Below are 13,344 nucleotides of genomic sequence, written 5' to 3' on the forward strand. Positions count from 1 at the left end.
CTTAGGATATGCATTGGGGCAGTGAAATCATCTCCAATATGTGCACTTCAGGTAGAAGTAGGAGAGATGCCACTATGTTTAAGGAGGAAACAGCTATTAACAAATTATTGGCTGAACTTGAGAGGACATGGAGATAGTCACCCAACAAAATCAGTGTTAAAGGACTACTGGGAAAAAGAGAGAACAACTAAGTCCAGTTTTGGATGGATAGGGGATAGAGTGGCGAGAGATGAATGACAAGGATATCAGTCCAACTGTTTTATGGCCACCAGTTTCAATGTGGATGCTTGAGACAGCTGAAGTAGACTCGGAGTTACTAAAGATAAAGGAAAGAAAAAGAAATGTTGATTTAGTTAGTGAATTCTATGAACACATAGAACAGAGATATGGAGATCATGTACAAGTATTCACAGATGGATCTAAAGACCCGATGACAAATGCAACAGGATCAGCTGCGTTTATCCCAAAATTCAATGTTGAAGTAGTGAAGAGAACGTCAGATTTCCTGAACGTTTACACAGTAGAGTTGTACGCCATTTTAGTTGCATTAGAATGTGTTGAGCAAATGAAAGGAAGGAAAGTGCTGATATGCAGTGATTCAGTCAGCGCTTTATACAGTGTTCAATCAGGATCATCTCACAGTCGTCAAGATTTATTATATGAAATCATGTTTACACATTCCCAGGTGGTTAAACAGGGGACAGATGTGATGTTCATGTGGGTTCCAGCACATTCAGGTATAGCAGGAAATGAAAAGGTGGACAGGTTGGCAAAGGAAGCTGTAAAGAAAGAGAGGATTGATATTAACATCAAATGATCTAAGTCAGAGGGGAAACGAGTCACATGGAGTAAAATTAAACAGGAATGGCAACAATATTAGAACAATCAGACAAAGGGAAGACATTTATACTCAATTCAGAGGGAAATAGATAAAGTCAAATACAGAGGGAGCAACAGAAGAGAGGAGGACGTAAAGACCAGGTTAAGAATCAGTCACAGTCATTTAAATAGTACTCTACATATCACTGGAAATCATTCATCCGGTCTTTGTGAGGTACAGAAACAGTTGAACATGTAGTTATTAAATGTAGAAAGTATGTAGCACATAGACAGAACATGATGTCAGAAATGGAGAGAGAGGGACTCGTGAGAAGAGATTTAAAAAGTATTTTGGAGTGAGGGGAGAGAGGGAGAGGCTGAAGATGTTTGTTTAAATAGAGAACAGGTTTATTGAGGAGGATTTAGGAATGTGAGTAATAATTAAATCCAGCAGATGGCAGTAGTGCAACTTTTTGGATGCCAGCTGCCAATAAAATCCAAAGAAGAAGAAGACGAGGAAGAAGGCAAGATGGCGGACCGGGTGCAGCGTATTTTCTGAGCTCCGTCTTTTTGTCCTAATTTTACACATACTTTAAAATCCACCTCAATTCTATGTGATCGTATGAATCTCTAATACATCATACCGACGCTTTAACCATACAGTGCTCCGGAAATTGCAGCATGAAGACGAACAAGAAGCTCTCTTCAGCCCGCAGTAGCTCGGAGATTTACGGTCATGATGATGCTAAGATGGAGGTCTCTACCGAGAGCTCCAAAAGAAAAGAGCCTTTCTCTCCAGCGAAGAACCCACCAGCAACTAAAAAGAAGGACACTGGGTCAGAGGAAGGTAGGGAAGGAATGAACGAAGTCCTGAACACTATAAACCAGCTAACTGGAAAAGTGGACACTCTAGGTACAGATACAGCAACACTCAGTGATGCTAGCTAACATAGCTAAAGTAGTTGAGTTCAATGCTGCAGAAATAAAGGACTACTCAGAGTAAACAAGAAGCGAGTCGTGCGGACCCATGTGACACTGGACTAAAAGAAAACCCTTCAAAATAAAAGCCAGACAAAAGACTAGATAGATAGCTATACTAGACATGGTCCATCAGTGTAATAATAAATGTGGGAACATTTCACTGTAAACATTTAAAGTAAACTATGGTCAAACTTTGATCAGACAACAGGATGCAATGTGACTGTCGCTGTTTTGATTTGCACATAAAATCAATGTCTGGATAGGGTTACACATAATTTCAGTAACCTATGAAGACAATGCTTTTAAGTGCAATTTAATACAGGGAAAATCACATTGCATTCTTTCTATCCTTTTCTGTGCTTTTATTTTGAAGTGTTTCCTTTCAGTCGTGTCACGTGGGTCTGCAGGACCCTCGTCTTGTTTACCGTAAAGGAGCTGACAAATAGAATAGAACAGAACATTTATAAAGCACTTTTAATTATAGGTGAGCTCAATGTGCTCTACATTGATGATAAAAACAGGAATACAAGAGACAAATGGTTATCTCAACAATCATGACAAAACAAAAAACATACACACACATACTCAAAGACTAATTATTCGTATGCTTGAGAGAACAGAGGTTTTAAGTTTAGCTTTAAAAGTAGAGACACCTTTACCATTACAATCATCCAGGATTGAATTCTCTCACCCCATGGTAGACGAGGATGGGATTGCAACACCAACTAGAGAAAGTGAGACCGCTGCAAAAGGATCACTCACACTTCAGGTCAGACCAGTGCCACAGAGACACACAACATCGAACTCAGTGACTTTAATTCTGTGTTTGCACAGAGTTGACTTCACCTGCTACACCTCAACATCCGGAGTCTTATTCCAAAGGTACATGAATTTCTCCATCTCTGCCTTCAGAGTAGAGTGGCGATTTTATCATTCTCTGAAACACGGTTGGATACCTTCGTTTGTGATGCAGAAAATGAAATAGCAAATTATACGGCGATAAGAAGAGATAGAATCAGGAAAGGAGGAGGTCTGTGTGTTTATATCAGATCGCATTTGGCTTTTAATGTAGGATCTGACTTGAACAGCGACCTAATCGAGGCAGTATGGCTGGATGTTTTACTACCCAAAACTAAACCCATCTTAGTCGGGGCCTGCTATCATCCACCGGAGTATCATTTTTACGAGCTGCTGGAGGAAACATGCAATAACTCTGTTGATTTTACAAAATCAGAGGTCATAATCACCGGGGACTTGAATACAGACATTCACAAGCCTTAAGAATTACAGTCCATCTGCTCTATGTGAACACTTGAGAACTGTAAACTGGTCTGAAGTTATGAATTGTGACAGTGTTGACAAAGCCTGGGTTATTTTTTAAATCAAGTTTTCTTCAAGCTGTGAATAACAGAGCACCCTCTAAGACCATCAGAATAAAGCAAAGAACTGAGCCTTGGATGTCAGATGATATTTTAAAGGTCATTACATTAAGAAATTCAGCTTTTAAAGAATTTAAGAAGAACCAAAATGAGAGTGATTTTATTCAATATAAGAGACGGTAAAGTTACCGCAGACAAAAATGAGGTGGCTGATTATTTAAATATCTACTTTACTACAGTAGCTGAAAATCTAGTAGAGAAGCTCCCTGATCACTCGGGTGTATTCAATGAGGAGCAGGTGCAGAGGCATTACTCACAATACGGCATTCAGACAGGATCATTTTCTTTTTGTAAAGTGATTGATAGTAAGGTCTTTAAGAGACTGCAGGAACTCAATCCTAGTAAAGCTACAGGTTTAGATAACATTCAAGTGAGGTTTCTTAGAGACTCTGGAGTTATTATTGCTCCATCTGTGACCCATATAATAAATATGTCAATAGAACAGGGTAATGTTCCAACAGAGCTAAAGAGTGCCCGAGTTCTCCCCCCCACTATAAGAAGGGTATTCAGATAGATGGGGGAACTACAGACCAGTTTGGATTTTATGTGGTGTGTCAAAAGTAATGGAAAACATCATTCATGTACAGATTGAGGAGTACATCCAAAGCAACAACATTTTATTCCATCTTCAGTCAGGATTTAGAATATCTGACTCAACTGAATCATGCCTGTTGTTTCTGACAGACAAATTGAGAAAAGAAATTAACTTTGGCAAACTCTGTGGAATGGTTATGTTAGACCTGCAAAAGGCATCAGACACAGTTGATCATAGCATTTTGATTTGCAAACTAAAAGCTTTGGGTTTTAATGATGTGGCCATTCAGCGGGTTCAATCTTATCTAACTGATGGACAACAAAGGGTAGATGTCAATGGGACATTATCCAATCCAAAACCTGTTACTTAACTTAACCTGTTACTTTTTCCGGCCCTTGTTTTTATTATCAATTATCTTCACTCAGCTTGTTCATGTGATATATTTTTATATGCTGATGATGCTGCATTATTAGTATCCCAAAAAGATAAAATAGTTATCATCAGCAATCCTCCCCACCGGATTGCTGATGGACGGTCTACCTCCCCCCACCCCCTTGCTCTCTATCCCTCTTCCTGCATCTTATCCCATCTCTCCCCCTATCCCTTTCCAAGCCCGGCGCAGTCTAGGCCTGTGAAGACTGTTTCGTCATGAGCCGGGGATCCGGCCGAAGATTTCTGCCTTTTAATAAGGCAGTTTTTTCTTACCACTGTAACTTTTGCTGCTTTGCTAAAGTGCTCATGATGGATAGGCCGGATCTTTGTAACATAGCAATAAGTAAGGTCCTTTACCTGCTTTTTGTAACATAACAATGAGTAAGGTCTTTTACCTGCTCTTTTGTAATGTTAACAGACAATGAGTAAGGTATTTTACCTGCTTCTTGTAAAGTGTCTCGAGATAACACTTGTTATGAGTTGACGCTATACAAATAAAAGTTGATTGATTGATTGATTGAAGACACCTTGAGTGTAGAGGTTCAAAAGGTGGTGAGATGGCTCTCAGATAACAAACTTTCCCTTCATTTAGGAAAGACAGAGGCCATCCTCTTAGGGTCACGAATCAAATTGAGAAAATCACCTGATTTCAATGTAAAGATTGGTCAGACATTAATTTTTATCAAAATGGTCTGTAAATTACCTTGGATGTGTTCTGGATAATATTTAATCGGGGAGGATATGGCCTTAAGAGCTCTCAGTAAAATTTACAATTAAACAAAATTCCTTGCAAGAAAAGCCGAATTATTGGATATACCAACCCTAAAAACACTAGCAGGAGCATTGGCTTTCAGTCACTTTGATTATGCTGCCACCGTCTGGTACAATAGTTTATCACAGTCTCTAAAAAACAAGCTTTTGTGTTTTGTATGCAATATTCATTTCCTTTGCTTCCTTTGTTTAATTGATCAACTGAACAAACTACTTGTGGTTGATTTTAGAGTTTTAAAATACATTTTATATATCATGTTACAAGTAGTGGTGGGCGATATAACGATATTAGATTGTGAAGGATTTTAACTTGCTGACGATCTGCCAAAGCGGGGAGATCGTAGAACCAGGCTTAAGTGTTTATTCTATCATGCTGCAGTTTATGCTCCGACACAGACTCGTCTCCCTCCCTCCATTTTTGCTCCACAGCAGTGAAAACGAAACTTAAAAGTAAAGTCCGCAAAAACAACTCCATCCCGGTTATATGCAAATGTTCTGATATTTTACCAAACCGACATGCTGTGAGCAACAGTTAACTTATTTGTATAGTTTGCACAATTAAGTTTACATCTTGGATAGCGACACAAGAAACCGTTTCACGAGCCGGAGAGACGTTAACAGTCTGCAGAGAGACAGACAGAGAGGAGCTCAGACAGACAGTGAGGGGAGATATAACCCCGGTGTTTCAAATGTTGCTGTCGGTGTTTTATGCTCTCTCTCAGTTTTTAAAAGTTACTTATCAAGCCTCTCCACCCGAAGCTCACCTGTTGTGATAACCGAATTTATAGGGATTACACTAAACAACGTTACAAAGCAGCAGGCAGGTGAGAGTGAGTAACCATGGTGACTGTCTGTCTGTCAATCAACAATGTCCCGCCCCCTCTATGAATGAAACTCTTCTGTCAGTAAAACTTACTTTGATCATGTGTCGCAGAATGAACACATTCTGTATTATGTTTGATTATATATAAACTAAACTAAAGTTAATCCAATGATGTCATAAAAAACAACAAAGACTGCAGAGCCTGTATGAAGCTCCAGCTGGAGGAACTCTGCAGGGCTAAAATAGAACAGAAACACGAGAACTGAAAGACTACATGTTTTTAAATGAATGCATCACTGGGTGAAAATGTTCCTGATGAACATAAAAAGAGGACACATAACTAAATCATCATTTCAAATGGTGAGGAAAACCTTCAAATTGTGCATAAATATTGATCAAATTGAGTGAAAGACATTTCTGTTGCTAAAGATGTTCTGGGTGAGAGACCTCCAGATCTCCTACAAACATGTTTTTCAAATAGATTAAACTTGTCTGCACAGTTTTTGTGCATTTAAAAACATTATACAGGGAAATAAGTTTGGTTGAACTGGTCAGTAACTTACAAATTTGTCTAAAGATCAGTATGAAAAAAACTGATAAAATCGTGATCGTGATTTTGCCAAAATAAAATCGTGATATGATATTTTTCCCATATCGCCCACCTCTGACTACAAGTTTTTGTCTTGTGTTACAAAACGATCAACCTTTGTAGCAGCAGCGCTATGAGCACAAAAAGTGAATGAACAGCCCTGGCCTAAATCAAAAACCAAGGAAACAAATTACACATAATACTTCCCTAAGGGTTCGAAATGTTGTGTGTCCACTTGTTTTATTTTGTTAATGCACTTTCATTTGTAAAGATTTCCAAAGAATATAGTATCTTCACTCTTCCTCAAGTTCCTAATTTTCATTCAAAATAAAGGTAGGTTTGTATCCAAAAAGGAAGTAAGGCAAAAGTAAACTTTTTTTTAAGTGAATTCCAAACACTGTGATCAATTCCAATGAACTATTGATTTTCAGCCTTTAAAAATGAAATCATTTGACAGCCCTTATTAATATTTAAAAAGCAGTTTAAGTACCGTTAATGTTTGTTTACTGTATCCTGCAGATGTCCAGCAGCTGTTGGTGAGTAAAGAAGAGCTTCCACCTGAGCAGCAGGAGTGGAGCCACATTCTGGACCAGGAGGACACTAAGCCCCAACACATTAAAGAAGAACATGAGGAATTGTGGATCAGTCAGGAGGAAGAACAGCTTCAAGGACTGGAGGAGGCTGATACCACCAAGTTCCCCTTCACTCCTGTCTCTGTGAAAAGTGAAGATGATGAAGAGAAACCTCAGTCCTCACAGCTTTATCAGAGACAAACTGAACAGATGGAAACAGGAGTTGATGGAGAGGACTGTGGAGGAGCAGAACCAGAGAGAGACTCAGATCTAGAGAGACGTTTACAACCAGAGACTGAGGTCGAGACTGAAGACTCTTATGAACCTGAGACTGATGACAGTGATGATTGGCAAGAGACAAGAGAAGATTTGTCAGAATTAAACTTTAAGAATAAGAAACTAGACACTGGTAAGAGACCACACAGGTGCTTGGAGTGTCGTAAAAGATTTAACCTGCAAAGAGATCTGACCACACACATGTTAGTTCATAAAGGAGAGAAAGCCGTAAGCTGCCTTGAGTGTGGTAAAAGCTTTAGTTCTAAGGGATATCTGACCAAACATATGATGATTCACACAGGAGAGAAACCCTTCAGCTGCTCTGTTTGCAGTAAAAGTTTTACCCATAGAGGAAGTCTGACATATCACATGTTAATTCATACAGGAGAGAAAGCCTTCAGCTGCTCTGAGTGTGAGAAAAGATTTAACCTGCAAAGAAATCTGACTAGACACATGTTAGTTCATACAGGAGAGAAACCCTTCTGCTGCTCTGAGTGTGGCAAAAGATTTAACCTGAAAGAGCATCTAACCACACACTTGATGATTCACACAGGAGAGAAACCCTTCAGCTGCTCTGTTTGTGGTAAAAGATTTAACCTGCAAGGATATCTGACCAAACACATGATGATTCACACAGGAGAGAAACCCTTCAGCTGCTCTGTTTGCAGTAAAAGTTTTACCCATAGACAAAGTCTGACGTATCACATGTTAATTCATACAGGAGAGAAAGCCTTCAGCTGCTCTGAGTGTGAGAAAAGATTTAACCGAAAAGAGCATCTGACCACACACATGATGATTCACGCAGGAGAGAGACCCTTCAGCTGCTCTTTGTGTGGTAAAAGGTTTTGTTCTAAGCAACATCTGAAAAGACACATGATGATTCACAGTGGAGAGAAACCCTTCAGCTGCTCTGAGTATGGAAAAAGCTTGACTGCTGAGAGAAATCTGACCAGACACATGACGATTCACACTGGAGAGAAATGCTAATCCTGTACAATGGTGTTGGGCCTCAGCCATGTGTGCTGGACAAAGGACTCAGGCCTGTATCACAGTTATCAAGCCTGACTAGAGTTATTTTGGAGGGAATCAAACAAATAGGTGTGAAAAGTGGGGGGTGGGGGTGTCTGAATTCTCTATCCTCATTGGAGGAGGCCTCAGGTTAACCCACAGGCATTTCCAGTCTTTAAAAGCAATTGCCAGGCATTGCTTCTGTCTCTTCAAGTGTTGTCTGCTGACACCCGAGGATAAACTCTCCAACAAGATGGACTCCAGCATTCGAGACAAACCCTTCCCTCCTCTTGACTTACATAGGTTAAACTCTAGAGCTGAGGTTGTTCAGTCTAGGTAGCTCTTCACATGCTGAATTCAAGCTTCAGAGGATTCAGCTGACTACTTCCACGGCATATTTTTAGGAGTTTTGGGCGCAATCAGATGTTATCAGGTTCGAGCAAAAAGAAGAGTTTCTTTCCTTTGATTTTTCATAAGACGTCATTGAACGCAACTGAACAGGAGCGCTGAAGGAAGCCCACTGATCCCTGAATCCACAAGGACACATAAAGAACTCGGCTCCTGCAACCAGAAGACCACACAGCAGCGCTCTGGTCGAACATCTGAATCCCGCTACCCTCCTCTTAAATCTGCCTTGAAGGAAACCTGCCTGAATCTGTTGATTTAATATTCAACAGAGTGACGATCCAACCAACTTTGCAACAATCACCAGGAGTTACCCCAAGTAAGAGCTTTGGTCTGGGCAGAAATAGTTTCAGAAATAGTTATGTTTCTTTTATAACCACTGATAATTATGCATCATTGTTTACGAAACATCACATTCTGTTTATTATCTGTTGTAAGCTGCTGCATTTGTTTTATTGTAATGAACTGCTGTGTTCGCCTATGTATGTAATGCTATGCTAGTTTACCTTCAGTCAATGGCTTTCACAATCAGAAAGACCAGTGTACCCGCCGTTGAATCAAAGTCCGGCCACTGGCTTTCTGGTGTTTAAGTAACAGTTACTGAACTCAGCTCAGAGAGCTCAAACTATTTTAAAAGGTAGCCACACGGCTTCCTTTGTTGTCCACCATTTTGTCACCATGTGATGAAGCCACATGGTGCATTGTCTCTTTCCACCATCTTGTTTTCTCTCTCTCTCTCTCTCTCATCCACACACACACACACACACACACACACACACACACACACACAACTACACTTTTACACCTCATTCACAAGCCTTGCTTGATAATGTTTGTTTGCTTAGATTAGTTTATAATAGTTATTTGTTTGATTAAGTTCATTGATTTTTGGATTGATGTTGCTTTGTTTAAATAAATTCTGTTATAGAGCAGTTGCTTGTGTATTTGCATTGTGATATAAGCTGGATTCGAGGGCTTTGTGTACAGATTTCACGCCTTCAATTTATTAAATATAGTTATTAAATGATATTTTGGTTATATTTCCCTGATTCCAGGGTGGTGCCCCAAGAGTGATTAAACATAGTTTAATGATATTGTTATTTATATTATTAATAATTAAATATAATTATTAAAGAATATAACCAAAGTTGACTTGGTAAAACCCCAACAATGGTAAAACTGATCCAATGAAATCCAAGTTAACAACATCATTAATGTGTATTCATAAGTATGTATGGACTAACAGATGTATAACTGTTGTTATGAAGGGATTTAAGACAATTCTATTCACAAGAATCTGTCTGTACTTTTTTGACATTGATGTTTTGTTGCTGACATATGAACCAGTAAGTTGGGATCAGCTGTGACGTTTGAATTGAAAGTGTTTATATGAAACAGTTACAGTGTAAGGATCCTTCTTCCCTCCTGATATCTTCTCTTCTTTCTGTCACTCTGTTTTTTTGGAGGCCTCTGTGTTGGGTAGCACTATTTGCTTTACCGAATACCGAACAGTGAGCACATTTTCTGGAAAACCTCGAAGTTCCATGATACCATGTACCATGATCAATGTGCACTGTCTGTGGTGCACCATAACGACAAACCCACTCTGACACCGGCAATTCAGCCACAGTCACTGCTTGTTCATTGGGTAAGGGGAAGGCTTTTACCCATATTGTGAAATAGTCCTGCATTATGAACACATACCTGTTTTTTTGTCTCGTTCAATGGCTACATGATGTCCAAGGCGATGCGTTCCATTGGAGCAACCACCCTGATGGTTCCCATGGGGGCCTTTAGTGTCTTCTGAGGCCTGGCTTTCGCTGCACAACTGGAGTATGTGCAGCACCAGAGAGCAACGTTCTCTCTCGTGATACCAGTAGTATCACTCTGTAGCCACAATACCCTCTACCCCGAAATGTCCCCTAACCGTTCTTTCATGCACTGGTCTCATGATGTCTGATTGAATGGCACGTGGCAGTACCACTTGAGGATAGAACTGGGTATCATCCTGGACGTAGAGACGCTTCCACTGGCCAGTCCTTCCAGTACGCCTCTGTGGCTAGACTGCGAGCTGAGATGGTAGTCCATGGAGGGCGCTCTCCACTAGTTGCTATCCATGCTGTAACAGGTGCAAGGTCTTGTTGGTGGACGGCCTGCCTGAATAACCCCCCCCCCCCCCACCCATCTCTCTTCCTACATCTTATCCCTTCTCCATCCATCCCCAGCTCTCCTAATCATCTCTGCTAAGCAGAAAAAGATTGCTGCAGAAAAGAAAGCCTTGGAAGATGCCATCAGTAAACATAATTGTAACTGTTGCAATTATTGTTTACCTTTATTTTGTAGAAATGAAGAATTAGGTTGTATTTAAGTTTAGCTTTGGTAGAATATTTATACGTTTAAGTTTTTAAATCCTGTCTGCCCACTTTGATTCTAACAACAAATTTAAGTAAAGCAATCAGCTGCCCTTTGTCTTTAGGTGTTGCAAAGTGCTTGAGACACACCCTTATTGAATCAGGCAACCCAGGGAGACAAAGAATTTCATTTTTTCCTATCGGTCTTTGTCAGGTGACGTATTGCTAACGCTGACCGCAATGCATTGTGGTTATATGCACCATGTTGGCGGTAGTAGCTCTTTGTTTACATACGGATCAGAAGTCTGCACACATGTCTTGCTTTGTTCGCTCATGTTGTGTGATTAATTGCAGAAATAAGTCACATGACGTGAAAGGTAAAGCACTTGACAACGAGGCACGTTTTTTTAAGTTTCCCACCTGGAAAAGGGGCCTTGGACCGCAGGTAGAGGACATATCAAAGAGGCGTCGGATGACCTGAGTTGCAGCGGTGAGACGCAAAAACATCACATTCGCTAAGATATCTCCGTTCATGTATGTTCGATCTCGACACTTGCATAAGGGTAAGTTACATTGTTTTTGTTGTGTTTATAATGTTGCTTGATTAGTTATTTATCAGCCTAAAAATTGGCTAAATTAACTTAAGAGTCATGCCTAGTTTAGCCAAGCTAGTAGACAACATATTTCAGATTAAGATTAGATGTGTAATTAAGATCTTTAAATGACAGGGAATCGCAAAGCTATATTTTTAAAAACTGTCATTACAGGCCAACCTGCTTAAGAAATGATTGAGACTGATCCAGACTGGGCACCATCTCTACATCTGGGCCACACAGACATTACGCAGACAGACATTACGCAGACAAACATTGCGCGCTTTGCCAGGCAGGGTAAACACCAGCAGCAAAGGAGAAACAGCCTGCAAACAGCTGAGATGGATGCCTACCAGGCTGAAGAAATCAGCCTCACAATGAGGAGGAAGCACATGAAGCTGGAAGAAGGGACCAACTACAGACTGAGAACTTTGCTCAGACGTGGATAGTGGGCACCAAAGAGGGCGACCCTGGAGAAAGTGGCCAGGAAAACACTCACAACACCAGACATAGCCTTTGCTCTTTTATCTTGCTACATAATAAAGTATACATAAAGACATTTCTGTATATGTGTTGTTCTTGATAGTTATCCATGGTTTTTTTAACAGTATTTACCCATTTTAAAATGTAATCGGTTACCAAGTTTAATAGGTATTTTATTATTTTCACTTTCATTACCAGCATTTTATTTATTTGTTAAGCCATGTATTCTTTTCATACATGAACCCTGCCCTCCATAAATGTCACAAGGGATCCAAAAGATGCTGAAGATTATTTTATTTAGAAATAGCAACAACACTGGAGAACAGGTAAACATAAACAAAGTCCACAATCTGCGTTTGGTTATCTACTACAAGCTGCTGTCTGTGTGTAGTGTGCTGTTTTGAATAGTTCAGCTAACAGTAACAGTAAGTAACATAATATAAATAGTGAGTAAGCATATATATTATGCTAGTTTGAACAGCAAGAACACACCCAGCTGTCATCTTTGGCTGGTGCATGCTAAATAAACAAAGCAAACAAACCATAATCAGGCCCTTATTATACACACATAGGCCTAACATTATTTGATAATTATAGTCATTGCGTCCTATCTGTAAAATGTCCTTGGGCCTCCAGGGATTTATAGTACTTGAACTGGTCAAAAGTATACGTACATATACCGTACAGAAGTTAGTTTGTAATGCCCAGGTACGAGGTCGGAGGCAACAATGCAGTAATTCCAACTTGTTGCGGCCAAGTCGTAAGGATCAATATCGTTGATTGACGCCAAATTCCCCAACGCTTTCTTCTTCTCCAGTTTGACAATTAAGTGGGACAATTGAATACATTTACTGTCCAACGTTATTTGTCTCTCTCTGTCTCTGTTGTGTTTGGTTTTGTTGCTACCGTACCGCAAAAATGGCGCCGACGTGACGTCACCAACTAAATAATCACGTGTCTGACAAAGACCGACAGTTTATGAAAATAGGCAACAAGGTTGAATGAACTCATGTTAAGTATCCCCATTAGCCACTACCTAAGTAGCAAATACTGAAATCAGAAATCAAACTAATTAAAACAGCGGTAATGATAACAGCCTCTGTGACATAAGATATTGCTTTAAACTTTTTAAAAACAGTATTACTGGTTAGACTGGTAATGTTTGCTTAAAGACAATTGTCTTCATGCCTCTATCAAGTGTAAAGCAACTTATTGAAGCATGAGTAGTATTGAAGTCATAACTTGCAGAAAAAAATAAAGAATAATT

At 39.8% G+C, this 13,344-nt stretch overlaps 2 protein-coding genes across 2 annotated transcripts in view; both read left to right on the plus strand.

The window, feature by feature from the left end:
* The first annotated feature begins 1,321 nt into the window (after positions 1-1,321).
* On the plus strand, positions 1,322-9,571 carry LOC132979331 (gastrula zinc finger protein XlCGF57.1-like). Its single transcript, XM_061045051.1, has 2 exons — positions 1,322-1,666; positions 6,909-9,571. Exons 1-2 carry the CDS (start codon positions 1,501-1,503, stop codon positions 8,222-8,224), a joined length of 1,482 nt encoding a protein of 493 aa, XP_060901034.1. The 5' UTR covers positions 1,322-1,500; the 3' UTR covers positions 8,225-9,571.
* LOC132979449 (gastrula zinc finger protein XlCGF8.2DB-like) overlaps positions 1,663-13,344 on the plus strand; it is a 29,241-nt gene continuing 17,559 nt past the window's right edge. The window contains exon 1 of the mRNA XM_061045277.1: positions 1,663-2,682. The gene's annotated coding sequence lies outside the window, so the exon portion shown is untranslated. The remainder of the gene's footprint in view (positions 2,683-13,344) is intronic.

The sequence above is a fragment of the Labrus mixtus genome, chromosome 1, assembly GCF_963584025.1.
Source record: "Labrus mixtus chromosome 1, fLabMix1.1, whole genome shotgun sequence".
In the NCBI taxonomy this organism is placed as follows: Eukaryota; Metazoa; Chordata; class Actinopteri; order Labriformes; family Labridae; genus Labrus; species Labrus mixtus.